General features: G+C 35.2%; 1 protein-coding gene and 1 long non-coding RNA gene across 2 annotated transcripts; both read left to right on the top strand.

Moving 5' to 3' along the window:
- The first annotated feature begins 308 nt into the window (after positions 1-308).
- On the top strand, positions 309-1953 carry LOC116168185. The gene is made up of 3 exons (XR_004144726.1): positions 309-650; positions 737-992; positions 1737-1953. It is a non-coding gene; the product is annotated as an uncharacterized LOC116168185 (long non-coding RNA).
- A 3051-nt stretch (positions 1954-5004) lies between these two features.
- LOC116168180 lies at positions 5005-23251 on the top strand. Its single transcript, XM_031483860.1, has 8 exons — positions 5005-6034; positions 9403-9684; positions 9738-10063; positions 14139-14294; positions 14348-14530; positions 14615-15571; positions 15674-15862; positions 22068-23251. Exons 1-8 carry the CDS (start codon positions 5254-5256, stop codon positions 23073-23075), a joined length of 3882 nt encoding a protein of 1293 aa, XP_031339720.1. The 5' UTR covers positions 5005-5253; the 3' UTR covers positions 23076-23251.
- The last annotated feature ends 910 nt before the right edge of the window (positions 23252-24161 follow it).

The raw sequence follows: 24161 nt of genomic DNA on the forward strand, positions 1-24161 counted from the left end.
TACTGACGCAACCCAGAGACATCTAACGCAATCTTCATACACTACACTCTATTCGGCAGCAGCTCCGTAGGAAGAAACTAATATCTCAATCCAAATGAACAAAAGAAAATGCCAGTGACGTTGACGTTACAAAATAAACACTTAAACCTCGAAAAAAGCTCTCCTAAACACGAACACAATCTAAAATAACACCACTATAAACACAACATGACACAACGGGTGTAAAAATGGCAGCGCCCATGAGGTCGCACCCTTTCTTGGATGCGCACTCGTCGATCAGCGATCTCCTCTCTCATGTCTCTGAATCAAACTCATAGGTATGTACTATCAAAGAGTATATACGTTATATACTCTTTGGTACTATGTACCATTGAATAAGTAACTTATTCATGTATGTACTGGTATGTACGGATATACGTAGGTAATCGTTTTTGGAGTTCGTATCTAATCATTGAATAAGTAATCATACAATGAGCATACTTATACAACGATCAAATGGATTTTCGGTGTCGATGTGACCATTAATACCTTAGTCTAGCCTTTAGATAATATAACGTTGACCAGATTTCTGCCACAGCAGGTTCGTCTTTGAAAACACGTGTTCCGTTACAGCATAATTTGTACCCGGAAACACGCCAATTAAGTGTACGGTAAATAATCACGGGTTTTTTTCAACTAACTCACTGAGATAGAGTAGCTCTTGACATATACTAAAGTTATTCAATTATACTTTCAGACCAGGCCATTACTGTGTAACAAAGAAACTGTGTCGGCGAACAAAGTGCGATTATAATTTTGGGTTACCTAAAATAATTCCCGCCGTCGAAGTTGAATGTACGGCGAAAGCATTGCATAATTGTGGCCGATGTGGCGATATTTGCAAGGACGATTATTGGCATAAAAACTATACCAGTTTTCTATGTCACATTTGTATGGAGGAAGAAAAAGTTTTGAGGGAAGACTTTACCATGAAACAATTGAAGGAATTTCAAGTAAGTAACTAGGGCCCAATATCAACATAATTATCTGCATTAGAGTTGGCAAGTAAATTTATAGAGAGCTTCAAACAAGATAAGTTAAGCTATATAATTTTTATTGAGCAATTCCTATACGCAGTGGCGGATTTACATATAGGCACACTAGGCACGTGCCTAGGGGCGGCACCTTTAGAGGGCGGCATTTTTTGCACTACATTTATTTTAGGTAACATTTTAAGTTTTAAAATACGCCCCCTAAGAAGTTACAAATGACAAAAATCTTTAATTAAAATTAATTGGAATTGGGAGATTTTTTAAACAAACTGTAACTGCAAGAACAATAATCGAGAATCCAAGTTTTGACGTGTGTAAATACTTAATCTTAGGTACACTGTATTTCTTTTCATATTAGTTTAAAAAATTTCAAGTTATAAAATTTGATTCCTATTAGCATCTTAAAATTTATTGCAATTTAAAGATTATTTTGGGGCGCATATCTTTCGGTGTGCCTAGGGGCGCAAAAAATTTAAATCCGCCACTGCCTATACGTCGTCTAGTATAAAAACAGTCCCAGGTAGTTGCCCACTGCAAAACTTATGTCTTTTTCTTCGCATGGGCTAGACAGAGACGAAAATATAATAGCATAATTTGTGTACCTACACCTCATAGGCGACCAAGTTTTGCGAAGGGCGGCTACGGGCGACGATTGACGTGACTGTTTTTATACCAGAAGAGCAATAATAAAATTTTATTTTTCAGAAGATACGCCTCTGTTGGTATAAGCATAATCATGAAGGCGTGGATGCCTATACACAGTTATATTCAGACGAAAAATTGAAACGAAGAGAAAGGTGTGAAAATTACCTCAATCTATACATTGATTCTATTAATAAATAACAGAGTGTACCTACAACACATTTAGACTAAATTATTTAATAAAAAAATTGATTGAGACACAAATAAATTATAAAGAATTGCAAAGATTACTATACCTACTTGCATTAAATAACAAAAAATACAATAAACTTAAGCTCCACGATGCTCTCTTGACGACAGCTCAAACCAAGATGCAGACTAACATGAAAGTCGTTCCCGTCGCGCGGTTGCCAGCTTTCAAAACCATGTGCATAACTGCATAATCGTAGGGGATATAGGTATATTCAGAGTGGAACCTCTCATGAATGTTTTCAATATTTTACTCTAAACAAATTTAGCAACAAAATTTTAAAATTCTTCTTTTTTTGCACGAATGGTGGCGCTGAGTAGAAGTATAAAGCTGCTATGTATGTGGACACAAGGATAACTTTATGGGATCCTACTTCCAAGGTGGTACCGAGAATTAAGGAAGTAACAACAAAAATTTAAAAACTCATGGGATTTGGATGATCCTGCTGCCAAAGTGTTCCAAATTTCTTTCACCTCTGTCAGTTTGTGTTAACCGTGTTAACGTTAAGCATAATCCAGAGACATGGAGAGGGGAGATCGGTGATCGACGAGTGCGCATCCAAGAAAGGGTGCGACCTCATGGGCGCTGCCATTTTTACACCCTTTGTGTCATGTTGTGTTTATAGTGGTGTTATTTTAGCGTGTGTTCGTGTTTAGGAGAGCTTTTTTCGAGGTTTAAGTGTTTATTTTGTAACGTCAACGTCACTGGCATTTTCTTTTGTTCATTTGGATTGAGATATTAGTTTCTTCCTACGGAGCTGCTGCCGAATAGAGTGTAGTGTATGAAGATTGCGTTAGATGTCTCTGGGTTGCGTCAGTAAACCTTTATAGTCCTGTTCAAATTTCGCGCTTCAATGGGTGTCAAAATGGCAGCCCCCTTGTTTTGTAACTTCGCGCAGTTTCATGCGTTATCTCCCCTCTCCATGTCTCTGGCATAATCACACCAGTTATCAGCTGCAATATACAGGGTGTTTCAAAATTCGCGCACACGGACTGTGGGATGGCGGGTTATGCAACGAAAACCGAATAAAAAGTTCCTCTACCAGTTTTTGATCAGACCGGCACTTTTCGAGTTGTCGTTCGAAAAATCTGATAATGAAAATGCCGGAAAACAAAAGATATAAGTAGTTCAATAGTTATTTATTGTAATTATCGTACAATTCAAATTGTGAAATAATGGCCGGTAATTATTCAAATCGAGAATATTACGATATGCTGATGTGATGGCACTTGGGGCTTGTAATAATCGAGCAGGGCAAGCGGTGCATTTATACGAGTTGCGACATCCTCTGCGGCGGCTACCAGATGCTAACGTTTTTAGAAGATTAGAAGACCGAATTCTGTTCAATGGTAGGTAATAATGTTGCGGTGCAGAGCAGAGCTGGGCAGAGCTTGAGGGCTTTGTGCTTGTAAAAGAGCTTCAAGTCCTTTCAGGACTTTCAAGCACTTTCTTGTGTTTGTAATTAGGACTTGATGGTAATTGAATTACTGGTCCAAAGTGCTTGGGCCTTTGAACTTCAGGGAAAAGTGCTTCAAGCCCTTTTTCCTCTACAAGCCCTTTTCGGCTTTTCAAAAGTGCTTTGTGCTTGTAAAAGTGCTTTCAAGCTCTTTCAGGGCTTCCAGGCACTGTGCTAAATTACAATTTTATTCAAGCACTTTAATCACACATGAACATTGTGTGGTACGAAAAAGAAAAATTACCTCTCAGCATTTCTTTTTTAAGAACACGGTATCGCATTGTGCAGTGTGCATGTGCATAGCATTCAGATTCAGTATGCTTTTTAGCGTTAAAACTTAAAATGAGAGTTATTTAATTAAAAGTTTTGCGTGGTGTGTTTGTGTTTTAATTTTACAATTTAATTTAAATTTGTTAAAAAGTTTTTAGGCAGTGTACGTAGCTGAAAAACTATAGTGACTTTTCATATACCCTTAAGAACATGTGTACCAATTTTCAAAGCGATCGGACGTTTCTAAACAAAGTTGTTGTGCACACGGACAAACAGCAATGACAAAATTATAAACGATCTCAAGGGTCGTTAATAAGGATTCAGGAATTCGAGTAAAAGTGCTTCAAGCCCTTTTCCTAAAAGTGCTTTGTGCTTGGGAAAGTGTTCAAGTCCTTTCAGGGCTTCAAGCCCTCAAATTGTATACAAGCCTTGTCCTAAAGTGCTTTGTGCTTGAAGTTCAAAGCCCTTTTAGAAGTAATTTGTAATTTCAAGTCTTTCTGATGGCCGGTAGTAGGTAATTTGTGCTTGACTTGAGTATCGAAGCACATTGACTAAGGGCTTTGTGCTTAGAGCTGTGCAGTAAGGGCTTTGCCCAGCTCTGTTGCGGTACCACAACAGAGCTGTGCAGTAAGGGCTTTGCCCAGCTCTGTTGCGGTGCCACAACGTGTTTTTAAAAATGTGTTATTATTATTAATATCATTGAATAATTATTATTCAATGTTATTATTCAATGTTAATATTAAGTTTAACCAGTGGCGCAGCGAAGGGGGGGGGCGGTACGGTAGCTCGAAAAATAGCTGTGTGATGGAAAACTGGTAGAGGAACTTTTTGTTCAGTGTTTGTCGAATACACCATACCATAGTCCGTGCGCGCGAATTTCGAAACACCTTGTATGTCCCTGGTTGAAATCGCCACCTAAATTTTGCTTTTACGGGTTACACAAATTTGGCACTTCACGTTCGCAACATTTACAACCGAAATAGTAAACAATATAAACCATTAGGAGTAACAAACATGATGGCAAGCCGTATGATTTCAGTTCAACATTTAAAATAACATATTAGTATCTCCTAGAAAAATGACTAAAAATTGGACTACCTATATAATTTAACGTTAAAAACGGGCTTTAAATACACAAAGCAAATGAATAATGTCTACCGTAACGTATTCGGCGGATAGACGGAAAATGGGGTCTCTTATGCCTTTCAGGACGAGCCGCCCTTGTCGACTGTTTCGATCGTAGGAATTTTAGGATTGCATTGCACCCGTTGGTGAAGTGTCATACTGTTTACAATTTGTGAGCAACAATTTCTATGCCCAGAATGCTTCGAATAAAATTTGGTGAGTTTTGCACAATTCAATAATCAATTCTTATTTTAATACGGGGTCTTTAATTGGATCAATCCGTCTAAATTTACAATTGCGCGAGCTCTGTGTTTCACGAGGTTTCAGCTCCGTACATTACATTCCTTTAGTTTAGTTAGTTCGTTGAAGTTAGGTTGGTAGCTTACGCGCAAGTTTTCTGGGTGGAAAACGCTTCGATTTAAAACACAAATTTGAAGTTTATTTTCTTTCCGCATCGTTAGTGTTTTGTTTACTAAATTATGTCCGTAAACAACGAGAATTTAAGTGCGAGAAGGGCTAGCATAGTGGAGCAAATATTGGAACAAGGTCAGAGGTTAAGAAACGCAATGGTCAAATCAATTTTGGACAACGATCCGTTTTATGCTGATACGGTCCATACAAACAAAATTAAGAATTCATTAAAGACGACGGCACACTCCAAGGTAACCAAAAATTTCCAAGAAACAGTTGAAACAAATGTGAATGGAAAAATGTCTGCAGAGATTTCAAATGTTTATTGCGGTTGCGATATTTGCAACATTTATAAAAGGGAAATATCTCTCAGCACGAAATGCCAACACATTCCACCGCTACACCTTTTGGATCGAGGCAAAAGTAAACTTCACAGTTACACTAGTAACGGTTACGACAGCGAGGGAACCGAATCGACCATACGTAGGTTAAATGCGCAAAGTGATTCCGATAGTAAAACCCATTCGGAAGTTCCGAACCCATCGGAGGAAATCACCAAATCAATTCAGGAGAGTTACCGTACGAAGGCAATTGAATATTTCAAATACGTAGATTCGATGAAAATAACAATCCACAGCTTAAGTTTGAATCCGGCAGGAAATAAGAAGGCTTTAACTAGCAGTGTCGATCCGAAGTATCGTTTGCCAACGAGCGTAAGTCACAGTTACTTTGTCGAGTATAGCATTCCCGATTGTTTAAACAATACTATGTCGAAAAGTAATTCGAAGGTTGACTCGGGTTTGAGTGCCAATGTATTTAGGATATGTTCGAAAAAGTTACAAAATGAAGGTCAGTATTGTTTCAATTTTATTGTACTGCCCATGTAAATGTATTTGAGAGTTGCCCTGAACATGAAAAAGTAGTTGTAGTATTGGTCATAGCATAGACCAGGCCTATGGTCATAGTTTTTACTCATTGCAATGCAGGAAAAAACGAGAAATATAAAAACATAAAAACACGAATTGCGAGCAATTTATTTCAATTTGCATGTTTGTGTAAAAATGGTTCTGCTATCTGAACACAGAGCTGAACACCCTGTACAACTGTCATATAATGTTATCCGCCAAAGGATAACTCCTCCCCTTTTTTCATGCAGTGTTGCAGCTTTTTTGAGTTTTCAGTTTCGATTATGAAAATTAATTCCTTATCCTTTAGTATATTTATCTGACAGCCTCTCATACCAAATTCTACATAGTGAAAGACAAAGTATTTGGCTATGAAACATAATAGATACCAAAATAATTAAGTAACCTTTGCATATTTTTGAGGGAATCATATCTACTTGGTCTGAAACGTTATAATGTGTTTGGTAATGAAGGGCAGAGGGTGCCATTGTAGAACTGGACCTCATTTGTTTTTCTCTTAAGTACTTCAATAATATAGATAAGTAACGTTACATTGACAATATATATTTTTTCAATTTTATCAATGAATAAGTATGTTTCTGTTGAACATTGAGTTTATACTCTCGTCGACTCTTCAACGATTTCACCAAGTGAAAAACAATATTCATGTTCCTCCTTCCTCAATGATTCCAGGTATAGGTACTTTCAGCTCGTTACTGTCGCAAATGGCAGCAACGCTACTTTGAAAAACGCTCCCTACAAGACACGTATTGCTCAGTAGGTATTATTTGTTCTTACTAACCATGTAAAATTTTGTTTTCATTCCTTAATTTAAAAAATGCCTTTTTTCTTGATTTCCTAACTCCATTTCCTTAAATGGACCTCCCTGTATATTTTAATCTCAAAAGACAGCATATTAATTTTCTTTTTAACACTAGAGATGATATTAAAAAAATTCAAGTGATTCAAGATTTTTGAATTTTTTTAATTTTTCCAAAATCTTTTTTAAATATTATGTTTGAACCAAAATCGCTGTTTTTAAAATTTTGTTAATGATATATTTTAAGAGAATTTAATATGCTATATCTTTAGAATAAAATATACAGGGTGTTCTATTAAAAAATGAAGTTAGGTTTTAACTGACAACATCTACCTACTTATGTTGAAAACGGCAGAGTATTCAGCAATCATTATTTTGACGTTTCTGTATCTTTTTTAACTAAGAAAAAATAGGGTCATTCTGAAATTGACAATTTTTCGATTTTTCCTCTTATGTCTTAAGCGAGCGAAAATGTTCAAATTTTGATTTTCCCATTTTACGTTTGTCCCATAAGAGCACGTGACGCTTATACGCACTAACAATTACAGGAATAATCTATGAAAGTGTTGAAAATGGGACACCCTGTAAATTGCAGTTATGTTGAATTCAAGGTTTAATTCATCATATATCATTTGGTTTAAACCTTCGGTTGTCAGCTGAGTCGGTGCTGGTACCTCGAGTGCCACCAGGAGGTTCCCACACCTTGCTCCTGGTCAAGGACGGTCGTTTCCTGTTTGTTGCCGACAGGTAAATCAGTTGAAATAAACGGTTGGTCGGTCACTGGTGGATAATCTAAAACAGAATTACGGCTAAACAACAATATCCCAAAACGGGAATGGAAGCAAAAATTTAATTAATCAACTAGTACCTATAGCTATTGGAAAGCCAAACCAAGGAAGAGACCCCTTTTCAACAACTGTATTAAAAAGTGTCAAACAACTATCTTGAAATTGTACGGCACAGTTGGATAAATTAAAAAAAAAATCGATAAAGCCTAAATGCACCCGTTATCAAGAAGCAAAACTAAAAAGATCCCCTCTAAATCATGTTCTTTCCTTTTTGTTTTCCAAACAGCACGGCGAACTCGGATGATATCGTTCAAAAATCAAACTTATTTAATTAATTTCTCAGATCCTGTTATAAAAATCTGGGACTAATCTTTAAATTCATGTTAATTAAGCGCGCTTCATTTGACACCAAACACGTGTCAATCAGACGCCGTTTGCTGCAACATTATTATGCTTACGTAATAAGCCAGATTGAAATTTCCAAAATTCGGTAGTCCAGTTAACAAGCATTGTTGATTAGATTCTCGGGTCAAGCGAGAGGTCTGCTTATCTAGATATTCATTTTCGTGCGTATTCCAAATGACGAAAGCTTTCGGAAGCTGCAAGAATAATGAAAATATCTACTGGAGATTCCATCCATGTACTGGGTGTTCATTAATTCTGGTATAAATCATTTACGAAAACGGCTGCTTCGTTACATTCTCGGTTACAATGGAGTTATGGGTGGTTTTCACCTCACAGTTATTCTTTTTGCGAAGACGTGCGAAATTGTGTATATGCCCACGCTAGGGGGAAACAACTTTGAATTTTTGGTGTACACCTCACTGAATAAATTTGAATTAACGGAATTAAGTTGAATTAACGTGAATTAATTTGAATTAACGTGAATTAAGTTGAATTAACGGGAACTAACGTGAATTAATTTGAATTAACGTGAATTAATTTGAATTTTTGGTAAATTGTACTTGTTTCCCCCTAGTGGCCACCTATTTGATGATTGCCAGTATGTTCTCAGAGAAATTTTGGCGTTGAAACAGTATACACACAAACTTACTTAGATTCTATCCTTTTTTTTGTCGACCAATAACTGCGGTGTTGCAGATATTTTCTTGAATTTTCGAAATCTAATTTTGGTTCTCATTCTCATGTTGAAAATCCTCAGGGACCAAATTTCATCGAGAGAGAGAGAGAGAATTTTGTTTTTACCCCCATTTGGGATGAGCCATCTTAGAGTAAAAATTGTGTGTTTGATAGGATGGCGCTTGCAGACACATTTGTTAAAAAAACTGAAATGTTTAGACAGTAGAGTACAGTATGAGTTCAAGGAATCATTGCAAGACTGAAACTGTTTGGTTTAACTTGTGTGAACATCCTGTACAATTATTTTTTGTTCTCGTTTTTTTTATACAGTAGGTATACAGGGTAGTTCAGATTACTCGCCCATATTTTGATTTATATTTTTGGTTTTTATTTTTAAGTGGGCGGGGCTTCATCGAAGTATGCTCTACCAACCCAACCCACTATACATTTATAAATATCATTCCCAAACTCTGATTCGAACCAGTAGTACCACAGTCTTTGGTAACCTTGTTTTGACCAATACTACGGCAATCTCACTCGCTACATGTACAATGGGTTTGAAATCATTTAACAATTTTGTATTGTTTTCCAATATCCTGAAAGTCCTAAAATAGTGTTTTGTAGAAATATACTTCAAACACACCTCTATTCATGACATCAATAGTTTGGCGCAATTTAATTTAAAAACGATAGATATAAAGTTTCAAGTTAGCAGTAGGACGATGAAACAAAAACGCGCGAACGTCTTGGGCACGGCAACATTCAACACGGGTTTATTCGAAATAACGAAAAATGTTTCCTATACCGAGGACTTTCCAATTATTAGCGAAGATTTCGTTTTCGGAACCCTTAAAATTACCTTACAGTTGGGTTGTGGTCGAATGTACTTTGGAAAGGAATTTGTGGGTAATATCTTCAGCTATTCATCATTTCACACTACAGTTATGAATCGTTTGCAGAGTTCATTGAAACAAATCGTAAGAATTCCATTTCTACAGTTACCCAGAAGACTGACATGTCGGCGTTGAATACTCCGTCAACTCAAACGGTGCATTCTGTTATATATCAGAGTAAACCGAAGGAAGATTCGTGTAAATACGAGGACAATATGTGCGTCGCACCTCCGAAGCCGAAACCTTTTTTACAAGGCAATATTTGCAAGGAAACATTTTTTGATAATGGTTTCGCGTCAAGTACTGGCACTATGCGGTCAGAGATAAAAAGCGTTAAGGACGAGAACTTGTATGATCCTCATAAAAATGTTTCGTTGGATGTTAGTGATCAAGTATGTTGTCTCGTACTGGTCTTAGAGTCCTTTCATTTCCCATATCAACAGCCTTTATTTAAATAAATTAATCATCACCTCCATCATATTCTCTATGAGTCAATTTTATTTAGTGATGAAAGGATAGGTAAAAATGCACACGTAGAGAGTTAATAAGTTTCACTCACAATTGCACAATATCCTTATATACTATCAAAATCTTAAGATTTTAGCCATGTGTGAACGCCCTCAATGTGCAGTGCATGCCATCACCGGTGTCAAGTTAGCCCCACACTTTTTGAATTTTCAAAGTATTTTTATTTCAATCGTTTGTTGGTGTTTATTAGATACATTTTAACGTTTGTTGGTTGATCGCTATTTAATTAATCAAAATTCAAAAATTTGGGCGTATAGTTTGCCCCCCACTTTTGGAATTTTCAGAATATTTTTATTTCAATCGTTTGTTGGTGTTTTTTATCGTTTGTTGGTTGATAGTATCTTCGGAATAAATTTTGTAAGTTTTGGGCGTGAAGTTATCCCCCGACATTAAAATTTGTGAATTTTTTTTAATTTGCGATCGCTACCCACCAACAAACGACCAACAAACGATTGAAATAAAAATACTTTGAAAATTCAAAAAGTGAGGGGGGGGGGCTAACTATACGCTCATATTTTGAAATTTGAATAATTAAATAACGGTCAACCCACAAACGTCAAAATGTAACTAACAAACATCAACAAACGACTAACAAATGATTGAAATCAATATTCTGAAAATTCCAAAAGTGGGGGGCTAACTATACCCAAAATTTTTGAATTTGAATAATTAAATAACGATCAACCAACATACGTGAAAATGTAACTAACAAACACCAACAAACGATTGAAATAAAAATATTCTGAAAATTCCTAAAGTGGGGGGCTAACTATACGCTCAATTTTTTGAAATTTGAATAATTAAATAACAGTTAACCAACAAACGTCAAAATGTAACTAACAAACGCCAACAAACAACTAACAAACGATTGGCATAAAAAAATTTTGAAAATACAAAAAGTGGGGGGGGGGGGTTAACTTGAATGCCATCTGGGTGTTACTGTCCAGAAGCAAACTAATATTGTCCTGCTAATAAATACAACCACTATAATATTATGTGACCCCGCGAAAATACAGAATTTTATTTGTTACGTAATTGGAACCAATTAATGTCAGCTTCTGAGTTTGTCATTTAAGTATTAACAGGTGAGTATATTATCCAGAAAAGAATTTTCATCTGAAATCGTTGGTCCTAAAGTATTCTAATAATCCAAAAATGGTTAAAAAGTTCATGAGCCATTCTTTCATGCTTGAGTTTTTTTGTTGCAATAAGTAAAGGGTTGTTACATACCTTTCTTTAACAAAGTTTTGAAATTCTGAATTAAAATCATCAGTAAGCACATTCACAAAAAAAGTTGAAAGACATCTTTCGTAATGAGACCGATTGAACTGAGTCTATTGTTGAAAATATCGACAGTTTTAGTTATATTTTCATATCTTGGCACAGTTTGATTATCTCCGCAAGATTTATTTACTGTGTAAAGACTGCATCCTAAAGTTTTTCTTTAACGCGTAATGATGAATTCATGCGATCAGCACGTTTACTTCCGTATTCTAAGAATGTGTTTACTTATTTACATTTGCAATGCTAGACTTAAGAATTTTAAGTTTCCTCTTAGGTTTATAACTCAACAGAAAATGTTTACACTACAACTTTCCCGAACTACCTCTGTTGTTTAAACTTATCGTTGGGAAACGATAAAAAAAACTAATTCAAAATGTTCCACACCGAAAAATCTAAATTCCTTTTTACTTAAAATCTTGCGATCTCTCCTCGCTTGCTGAGAGATTTCATCTATCTGTTAGTTGAACTCCGGTCCCCTCTTTAAATATTGAGTATTTTTCACACCCACAAATGGCGGATTAACTTCAAAATGACGATGTATAAATTTTCTTTTGGTTAGTGTTTTTTGTACTGCCAATCCCGAATGGTTTTAAGACTGTTAATCAGTAAAATTACGCGGTCAGCAACAAGGACGCGTTGAAAACCAACAGTGTAAAATGTCTCAATTTTGGTTGATCGCAATTATCCAGATAAATTCCTTACATCTTCATGACCAAAATTTGTTTGGGAAGGCACTTCAAAAGCTTATAGCCCAGTCAATCTAGGTTAAATAAAAATGTGGGAGGTGGCCACATGCCTCCACTTAAAAAATATTGAAATTTTAATACCCCACACTCTGCAGACCGATAATGAAGCGTTTGCGGACCTATGTTTATATAAACGTTTAGTTATAAAATAAGGCCCCTTCCGTATTATCATTTATCATATTTAGGAACACCCTGTATATTATCATAAAAATTTGAAATCACATGTTTCTACCGGCAGCCATTTTTATTGATTGATATCGACTACCTTAGTTACCATGGATACAATAAACAAAACAAAATCTCCATGATTCCATGACCTACTAAAACAAGGTTTTTATTGTGGCCCTAAAATTTAAACCTACATCTGGCATCAAAAATAATAGTTGGAATTTGAAAATCTGAAGTTTTTGACATTTCTGGTTGTTAACTTAACTTTTCAAAAATCGCAGCAGCCCTGGACACGTTTTCAAGACTTTCGGCGGTTATAAAAAAGAGCACTCACTTATCTTCAACGAACAGGTACGAATTTTTGAATGGACCCTTGTATCTTCAAACTTTTAGAGAAAAATTGGCATATGTCAAAAACTATGACAGATCTTAATTTGTTAATTTAGAATGAAATAGCACAGTTAGAAAAAAATAGAAAATGGTGTTTCTATTTTTAAAAAACCAAGATGGCGCTACTTCCGGTATTTACGGTAACGGCGCCATCTTGAAATTATTTTATGAAAATCTAACGAACGGGCTACGTCAATTTTCCTGTATATCAGCTCCAGAATAACTTAGTGTTATATATTATGAACGAGATTATGAATAAAAAGAATGGGGTGCTCTTAATTGTTCATTTCTAGTTTGATTCTGATCTTACATTTCGAAAAATTCTATACATTTCAAATTAAAATGGTACACCCTATATACTGTAATATTTTTACATTTTTGGATTCTGCATATAATTTTATACGTGATTTTTAGTAATTTATATAAGGTTGGTCGAAAAATGAATTAAGCTTTATTTTATTTTTTTTGATCTAGGAGGCTATGAATGGACCACAATCATACTTCATTGGCTCTAGATTACTACAAACATCATATTTGCTTAACTGATTTAATATTTTAAACAATTTTGAATTTCTCAGTATTAGGTTTATACCAAAGAGAGCTACTCTTTTTTTTAAAATAGCATAGCTCCTCGCCTGGATGTTTTGAATTAAACTGTATATAGTTTTCAAATTACCACGCTCATTTTATAATCGTTTGTTATGCTTACACATTCATTATTTTCTTGACCAGCCTTGAATAAACAACATATCAAGTATAAAATTGTATGTAGAACACAAGAATGTGAAAATATACAGGGTGAACGATTTAAATTCGTAATTTATGGTAACTTTCCGCTAGGTGATTAGGTGTTGAGATTATACAATTCGTTATTACTCCATCCATATCGCCCATTATACCAAAGTTAGTTACTATATACATACATATAGGTACCTAATCGACTGGACTGTTATGGAAGCGTTAGTTAATCAAAGAGGTGATGGAAGGTGGCGATCCAGTTTAAGCAAAAATTTATAACTGACGCGTTTACACTTTTTTGAGGATACCTCAAGTACTTATACTCACTCCGAGACTCACTCACTGTGTTTGACATATTAATCTGTGACACCATCTGCATCTTGGACTGTAGATATACCCTGCCAATAAGCACATTGGGCTAAGATCTAAGGATTGTGATGGTATATGTATATTCATTGAATTTCTTATAAATCATCACCCTTATGTTCAAGCTTTTTTCCACTGTAGGCGAATACATTCAATCATTAAACATTAAAATTGTTTGCGTACGTTTCACAATGATACTAAATATCTTCGCTTTAGTATTGCAGTTTTTAAGTTTTTTTATTTGTAGAAAATAATTTTATATGGCTTAATTTATGTTTCGGAGGCCAAGTATTTTGATGGACCTGTAAACTCGTACCTCACTAGTCAAGCGTTTAGTCTTGGTGACACTTTAAGTAGTAGAGTAGTTTATAACAGTAAAGACCCCGTATTTAATTTCTATCAGGTTTGTTATTTTTTGTTGAACACGAGTCGTATGTATTAACGTTTTTGTTTTAGAAAGTGCCTTTTTTATACGACGCAGCGTTTTTGAAGTATTTACAAAGTAGTGCTATTATTATTGACTTTTGGGAAAGATACGATGACGAGGATGTCGCCATTGGAACTTCACAACTGTCTCTGTATCAATTTTATGTTACCTATAGAAATAGAGTCATAACAAATACATTGTTACAAAATAGGGTGAGTCACATCTACCATATTATAGTAGCCGTCTGGGGAAGTCCCTAATAATAAGAAGGTAATTCTCCAAGAAATAATTTTCAGTTGCCAGTAACGATAGCGGATTGGTGGGAACCGATATGCAGTCCGATTAATGGAAAGTTGTATGGGCAAATGAAAGTACTTATCGCTATCGGGACGGCCTCTCAGATTCAGAATCTCGAAATAGAAAGAGGTCTAAAGGACGAATCGCTCTCCGTAACGTACATTCCCATTGTGCCCGAAGCCGGTAGCGAAAAGCGCCCAATTTCAGATGCACGAAAGTCCAATGAAGTTGTGAACCAAAGGCCACCTTTGCTCAAGAAATCCAACTGCGCGAATAAGCAATCTCAAAACAATAAGGAACACGCAATAACGAATGGTAGCAATCGAAAATCTCCCAAGACTGCGAGCAGCTTGCCTCCGCCTGTAAATGTTCCGAAAGATTCCGCCAAGGTAGTTGATAAGGGTGTCCAATCTGATGTAAACATGGAAGAAAAAAACAATCAAAACTTGTTGGAAGCATTTTTAACTCAGCTAATGGAACAGAAGCAGCAACAAAAAAATAAGTTCGTCGAAAGTGCAACCAATACAGACGTGGACAATAGCAAAAGTGTACCTAATGAGCGTTTAGACTCCACAGTTACCAATAAAGTTGAAGGTTCAACTGCCGAATTACGAAAAACCTCTGACTTGTTAGATTATTTAAAAGATTCGTTGACGTTAGATTCTTTGACGTTGGACAAGAAGTCGTTAAATACGGAAAATGTATACGATGAGGACAGTTTTAAAGCGCGCATAGTAATTGAAGGGGCTTTGCATTTACCTTCTAGGCGAAAATGCAAAGTGAAGAAATCGCGAAGAAAAAGCCCGGGAGCAGATGAATTGTTACCTAGTACTTATGTTACCTTTGAAACGGTGCCAGGCGCCGATTTAAAAATTACGCCGGTTGTTTGCAGAAGTGCCAATCCTCACTGGGACTACAAGTGTGATGTATCACTTCCCGGTGACGTCTTAACGAATGTAAGTTATTTCCCTAAAAAAAATACTTTATCTTCTGGTTGCCCACCGATTTCACAACTGTCTGTTCAATAAGAAACTTAATTAAAAACATCTTTATTGTAGAGTCAAAAGAGATTAATATTTAAAGTGTGGAGGAAGACAAATGTAAATGCACCACAGCCCAACTTACAAACTGATGTTGTGTTGGGGTTTGCAGCTTTAGATCTGACTGTGCTCACTGCAGGATTGCCATCAGTACAAGGATGGTTTAATATTGTAGATTTTTCTAGTAAATGCAATGGCCAAATAAAGGTATGTATGTGTAAAATTATTAACCCAATACTTTTCCTTAGCGCAGAGTAAAATACTACGAGACAATGTTTAAAGTGCCTAGTTTAAAACAATCACCTTGATAACGAATGCGTTTTTATTATCTACACATTGAATTATTTGACACAAAATAGTATAATCAAGACTTTAAAGCATGCGCAACAAATTTAAAGCGAAGTGCCTTTAAACTTTGCAAGTGTTTTAAAGACCGATCTAGGAGTTTCTTATATTTTTTATTATACCTGCAGTATAATTTACAAATAAGGGAATTAAAATGAAATTATATTGACGTTATACTCGAATACATTTCTAATTAAGTGGGCTGATTATTCGAAATTTCATGATTGCTATGGAAATGTCACTTGGCGTTTGCTTATAAAAATCACTGTCTATTTATAAATAAAATGACTTGGGTTGAAATAGTACATTATACAGGGTGAGTTTTTTTTCATTTTAAGCATTAGGATCTCGGAAATCGTAAGGTATAGAGATTCGGTTAAGTGAGGAAAGAGTTGTAGTTTTAAGAGCTTATTCAAGATATGCTTTTGTTTTTTTAAAAAAATCCACAGATTACTAGGTATGAGCGAAAAACAGGTTTAGTGATTTTTCATTTAACTGTTGTAGAATCGTAAAGGTGGGTTCATAGCTCTCCGTTCATCCGTTGCGTTGATCCGTCAAACGGATAGTACATTTTGTTAAGGTTCATAGCAATCCGTCCACATTGTACATTTTCAAGTATAACCATAACCTATACTTTATTTTGTACTGTACCCTCCGTCATTTTCAGTATGTAAAAATGGTACGAAAGTAAGAACACATTGCTATCTGGTTATTACCGTGAAGAACGAATAGGCGAACGCTGTTAACGTACCAAACATAACCTCACTCTTGTTAAAAACGGACCAACGGAAACGTAAATGTTCAACTTCAACCAACTTTTCCTTCGTAAACGGACGACGTACGATTTAAAAATTTGCTGTCTTCTGATTGGCTAACGGACAAACGGAAACGTATGAACGGAGAGCTATGAACTTACCTTTAGTATTAGAAATACAGAAATATGCAAAGAACAAAAATTGTAGATTTTTTCCGCTTAATATAAGATACATTTATTAAAATTTATTCTTCTTTTTATAATTTTCGAGTTATAACGCAAACTTACATTTTTTTAAATGGTAATCATAGTTGGCTGTGACATTTTTAAAAAGTGCATTTTTTTCTGTTGACAATGATATAAGGTTCATTGTACTTACTTTGACAAATAAACATGATACAGAACTGTTTGTATTATTAAGAGTAGTAAAAACAGATTTTGCCATGGGAAACATTTTTTTTCTCTTAATTACTGTCTATTATAATATTTAACTTGCAGTTAGTTGTGCGGCGGGGCACCGTTGTGTTGAAACCAGCGTAAATTACGTCGTGTTTCCAAATCTAACCCATCCTACATATCTTGAAATTCATTTGGTAGAAAATGAAGATAAAATTGGCCTGTCCAATTTTCGTCGTAAATGAAAGGTACCTATCTCACTAGATATTGTTTTCCATGGCCAACTCTGTTACTTATCTCTCAATAATACGAAAATTACTGCAGGGCGTTTATTTATTAAAGTACATTTGGCAAGCCTTATATCGTTATAAAGAGAAAAATTTGTCCTTTTTAAAAATGTCAAAGCCAAGTATGACTACCATTAAAAAAAATTAAAATTTTTATTATAACTCAAAAATTGTAAGATCTAAAAATAAATTAGTATGTTCATCATGTTAAGCATTAAAATGTCTAAAACTTTTATTCGTGTCATTTTGTTGTATTTTTAATAATGATTCTACAACAGTTAAATGAAAAATCACTAAATCTGTTTTTCGCTCTAATCTAGTGAACTGTGGATTTTTTTCAAAAAACAAAAGCATATCTTAAATAAGCTCTTAAAACGACAACTCTTTCCCCATTTAACCGAATCCGTATGTTTTATGGTTTCCGAGATCCCAATGCTTAAAATGAAAAAAAACTCATCCTGTATATCAAGGTAGAGAAGTCCAGTATTATTGCCTGAGCACCAAGATTACATCTGGAGGCGCAACGCCGAGGGGTGTAAGGTGCGAAGGCAATAATAGACTTTTCTACAGTGGTATATACACGGTGTCCATTTTTCGAGTGCCACTATGGGGATCTCACTTATCTTAAGAGATAGAAAGTTGGTTAAATGGGGGCAAAGTTGCAAATTTCCGTGCTGAATAAGAATCTGAAAAGAAATTTGAAATATCTTCAATACTTTTGAAGATATGACAAAAAAACGAAGTTTTTAATTTTTTTATGATAAACTAGTCGTAGTAGACATTTCTAATTAGCACATTATTCGGACACTTTTTAATGGAGATTTCAAATAGGTATGGCATCCTGTCTTTAATTACGTTCAAGATGACGGAGAAACACGTTGCAACTTTAGCTTTTCTTATGGGCGCCATATTGAATGTTGACATTTTGGGATTACGTCTTTTTTTCTCTTTACAACGATATATCACACATACTGGTTCAGTATCACATTTTTTCCTAAAAATACAAATTTTCATTTTTTGAGAAGAGTGCTTTGGAAAAACAAAACGTTCTTTTGTTGTCAACAAAAGTTTGACAATTTGATCCATCTGTCTGGTTACAGCGTTGTCAGAGAAGTAGAAATTCGATTTTCATCTCAACCGCTCGCAAAATTGCCTGCTCATATTCATTGGGTCTATCACCATATTGCTGTCTACATCTTTTAAAAGAACCATATTCGCCCAAGTTTTTATGCAGCAAAGAAAAATACCTCAAACTAGGCTGTTGCCCCTCTGGATAACGCTGCAAGTATGTTGCAGCAGTCATGTGGGCAGTTTGATGAGAAGTGTAGTAAATTTGGATCATATCTCTTTGATCTGCACTTGAAAAAGGCATTTTCGCAATACAACTAGCATAAACCTAAATGACCCTACATGAAATAAATCAACCTTTTGTTCACAACAAAAGAACATTTTGTTTTTCCAAAGCACTCTTCTCAAAAAATGAAAAATTGTATTTTTAGGAAAAATGTGATACTGAACCACCATGTGTGATATATCGTTGTAAAGAGAAAAAAAGACGTAATCTCAAAATGTGAAAATTCAAAATGGCGCCCATAAGAAAAACTAAAGTTGCCACGTGTTTCTCCGTCATCTGGAGAGTTATTAAAAACAGGATGCCATATTTGAAATCTCCATTAAAAAGTGTCCGAATAATGTGTTAATTAGAAATGTCTACTACGATTAGTTTATCATAAAAAAAATAAAAACGAAAATCAGAAATTTTTGTTTTTTTGAGATATCTTCAAAACTATTGAAGATATTTGAAATGTCTTTTCAGATTCTTATTCAGCACGAAAATTGGCAACTTTGCCCCCATTTAACCAACTTTCTATCTCTTAAGATAAGTGAGATCCCCATAGTGGCACTCGAAAAATGGACACCGTGTATACTATTTTTTTCACTACTAGGACTTGAAGTCCTCTAAATTAACATATTATATTGATAAGAAAGTGAACGGTTGGACAGAATTTTTTGTTTATTAATTTTACATGTCAATCAAGTGCGTGGAAGTACAAGTCAAACAAGCCGTATTTTGTTCTGTCATTGAAATATTTTCAAATAGTAATTTCGTTCGAATCTTTTCAATATTAGGTATGTAATTTCTCTGGAAATGGCGGATGGTGGCAATTATTCATTTTAGAGAACTTGTCTAAACGTTTATTGAGCGAAATTTTGAGTTGTGTTTTCTAAAAGTGACAGCGTGACAGTTCTCATTTAGTTAATAATGTCCACATTATTAACCACTTTGAACAACTGCCGAGAAAGCCTACTTTACAAGTGGAAAAAAGGTTAATAATCATGTCATCAGATGCTAGTAGTGAAAAAAAGATAATACACCATCCATTCAGTGACTTGTTGCAGAAGCAGAAGAAAAGTTGGTGCCTGTAAAATCCAAATGCAAAAGCCCATTACAAAAAATATAAACAGTTGTTGGCGTGGATTAATAGTAATAAAAATAATAATAATGTATATGTATTTCATGAAAATGTAAACAATGTACTTACACTCGTCCAAAAAGAAAATAATGGGAAATAATAGGAAGCATCTTTCAAACAGAGTGTTAAATGCATGATTTATGGTGCCATATATGAAGGAAATGTCAAAGGTGGGTATTTAAATCTTCTACCTTTTGGTGCATTCGTTTAAAACTTCAATCAATACTGCGATTAAAAAGGGGAACATTTGACAGCATACCTACCCTAAACCACGTGCTATTATGAAAGCTTCCAACAAAGGATACAAGCCAAAGGCATCTTTTGTATTTGGTGAAAGCGAACCAAGAGAATTTTTTTCAGTCCCAAATTATAGTTTCATATGTCATATTTAAAGTCACTTGGCAACCTTTTAAGCTCGGCGTACTTTAAACAGCAATTCTGATGCAGGTATAATAAAAATTATACAGGGTCCCCATTATGTATGGAATATAGGTAGTATATATCTCTATAAGTATCATTTATATACAGAATGTTTCTATATGAAAGTTGTTTAACATTTTATTTTGATTTCAGAAAACAAATGAGTAACAAAAAACAATTGAATTTTTTAAAGTAAGTTTGCACCCTCTCATTAGCTTCATTTGATAGAGATCTTTTTTTCTTTTTTTGATGATGTAACATGTTAGTACCCTAATACAAGAACATTTTTCAACAAAATTTTAATTAAATCAATAACATTAATCTAGATTCTTACATCAAAATAAAACAAATTAACGTGTACTTACGTTTCTTATTAAACCTTGAGGACAACACGAAATTAACAATAATTGCTACAGCAATTTCTCCCAGAATACTCGTACATTCATTTCAATTTTCCGTGATGGGCAATCAATAAAAATATTTTGAACACTTATTGCGATAAAACCATGTTACTGCTAATTCCATTTTGTCTTCTTGTTTAATAAGAAACGTACACGTTCATTTGTTTTATTTTGATGCAGCATTAATGTTATTGATGTACTTAATTAAAATAAATTTTTTTGAAAAATTTTCTTGTATTAGAGTAGATACCAACATCATTGAAAAGTGAAACAAAAATCTATCAAATGAGCCTAATGAAAAGGTGCACTGCCATTTAAAAAAATTCAATTGTTTTTACTTACTCATTTGTTTACAGAAATAAAAACAACTGAATGCTGCCTTATTGTGGGAAATAAAATTTGAAATAACTTTTATTGGAAAGGAGTTAGTGCGGAGGTACCTGTTGTCTTGATTGATGGTGTTTGGAACGTGGAAGGGATTATAAGACTTAACTTAAACAACCGCGAGTGTTACGCCACGGTCTTCGGCCGCCCGCGTGTCCCGCTTGTGGTGGCTGATGCAATCAGAATTTGATTGAAAAATGAAGCGCGATGGTGTGTAAGACATGAAAGCAATGATTACTGTAATTATGATTTCGTCCGTCCTAGAGAGTTCAGTAACACACGCCAACTCCTAAGTCTTTCTTCACAATTTGGTTAATTTATTCACCAAAACTTATCGCACAAAATCTTGGGTTGCCCACTAAGACTTCCTGCCGTTTTTCGCGCTATTAGCCGTGTTTTTTTTCGCCTAATGGCCCTCCGCTCGGAACTTTTTGACTTCGCGCTCGAAAGCAAAACTGTTATGTTTAACGACGCCGTTGATGCTCTTGTGGTCAAAATCCGAATGCCCTACTGCCAGATCCTCCTTTTTTGGTCCTCATACAAATTTAGTACACCCAAAAGTTGCCATCTTTAATCATGAACTAATCTGATTCATTTAGTTCAACATATTACGCGCGCGCTATGGCCATCAATCAAATCCACGGCCGCTTTAAAACTGCAACCTAGCGATGCTCACGAAAGCTGCATAATCTCACTGTCATATCATCCTCGTTAAGCTGTTTTGGGCACGTAAATCCCATTATGATTGTATTATCGCTTGTTTAACACCCGCCCGACTGGTGCTAGTAACTAATGTACAATCCCGCAGTATATTTTTATATGGCGTGATATATCTGTAGTATTTTAATCTGTGCTCTCAGTCATTTTGAACCATCCACGCACTTATTTCCACCTTGCCATAAGCTTTGAAATTGCTGCATAAGATTGGGTGTAATTATGTATAACTTGCAGATACATATAACACCATTGGAAAATATATCAAGGTTTATGGAGGCGAAGAGTACACCATCATCCTACCGCGTCGACAGCTCTGATTCTTCAGTTAATAAACTCGCGAAGTCACATAAAAATGTTGTTTCATCAGCACTTGTCGATATCGAGGAATCTCCGGGAGAGTTATTGGGTCGAACCTTAAAACGTAAATTCACAGAGCTGGAAGAAATAACGCAGAGATTGCGCACCAGATTGGCAGATGTAACGAAAGATGATTCGGACGCGTCGAACGACGATTTTGCGGACGAGTTCGACAGAGACATCAACACGCTGTCGGTGGAAGAGGATTACAATATGCTCGATTTGAGTACGTCGGAACTTACTAGTGATTTAAATCTTCAGCCATTTTCGCGAGTTGAAAATGATACAAGTAATTATTTGCTGAAGGAATTTAAGCGAAGCGACGCGCCGTCGATTTATTCCAAGGGAATATTCCAAAGCGAATCATTTCCAAAAGGAGCATTAAGCGATAGTGCCTATGGTTCAGTTTCTCAACGGTATACCGACAGTCCGATAGTTTTGGATACATTAGATGTAAATTATTCAAACCAAATACTTACGCCAAGGGATAAACAATTAATTGCGGGAAAGCAACAAATTAACACTTTGCTAGAAAAACTCTCCCTATTAACCGGAGGCGGAGGAGATAATACCTTTTCCAGTCGTTATGTCTCTGGATGCTCGGTCAATCAAGAAAGTGAAGCAACTGTACATGCTGCCAAAATAACTCAACCTGCAAGTGGTTTTAATTTAGATTCCATTTTGAATCCAGAGCTCTTTGATCGTTTGTGTTCTGATAATGTATCTTCAACTAGTTTGCCTGAATCAAATGCAACCGAAACCCACAATGGATCTAGTAGTACAAGCATATTAACGCAATGCTCAAATCTAAGACAAGCTCCCGATGGTGCTGGAAATTTTAGTACCAGTATTAGCAGCACTACAAATTCTCTCAATTTGAATTAGATAAGTATTTCAGTGCAATAATGTAGGGTAGGAGTACTAATTTTATTAGAAATGTTTGTAGGTATATATAATTTTAAACGTATTGTGATCTCAAGCTATTTATTTGTATATTTTAAACTAACACCAATTTCTATTTAAATAAATCGTCATGGTAATTTTATGCAAAAGCATTAATTTGATCAAATTATTTTAAAAGTAGATGCCTATCCACTTACATTTATCAGCAGCATCTTGGATAAAATGAAGAAAAAATCAACTATGCTGGACGTGAAATATTCTTAGCAGACTCAACTAGTGTAAGGATATACGGAAAAGACTAAGCATAATGGTATGCGTAAACTGGTTGTTTTGTAACAAAAACATCAAGTTTATAATTTCCACATAAACAAATTACCAAATACTTAAATTAAAAATTTAATGTCAAAACATTAGACAATGGTGCACAAATTAAAATTTTCTTCACTTTACGATCATCGTTTATCACTCCTCTCCTCTCTTTCCTTCCTTTAGGCCAAAACCACGTAATCAAAGCAAAACCACAAATTAACTAAACTAAAATTACGGGAACGTGGAAGTTAGTGAATTGTAGCTCGTATTGCACATAGATTCTAAGCCGAAGAGTTTTTGTGTTACCGGTTCCACCCCTGGAACAGGTAACGATATGGACCCTAGTGCAGGATTTTCCAGCCTCTAGTTGAGATATGAGAACAGTTGCGGCATTCGGTGTCGTAACTAATGTGGTCAGTGATTTCACCTCCGTGACTGTCTCATTCACGACGAAAATATTAATCCATACACACATCAAACTTCAAACAATTCGATATAATTTCCACATACCCAGTTAGTTAAAAGGATGATCAAAATTTATAAATTTCTCTTCGGATCAAGACCATGTAATTAAAACAACTCTAAGTTAAGCAAACATTTACACCAAAAATGAAAGCTATTTCAAAGAATAAAAGTAGGGAGGTAGTACAAGGACCCGAATTTGAGGTCTAGGTACGCGTGGACCTTGTCCACCCTTATATCATAATCCAGAAACAAAAGTTAATGGTATCAGACACGATATTCTGCATTTAGGTTAAA

Source organism: Photinus pyralis, unplaced genomic scaffold (assembly GCF_008802855.1).
Source record: "Photinus pyralis isolate 1611_PpyrPB1 unplaced genomic scaffold, Ppyr1.3 Ppyr1.4_LG4, whole genome shotgun sequence".
Lineage (NCBI taxonomy): Eukaryota > Metazoa > Arthropoda > Insecta > Coleoptera > Lampyridae > Photinus > Photinus pyralis.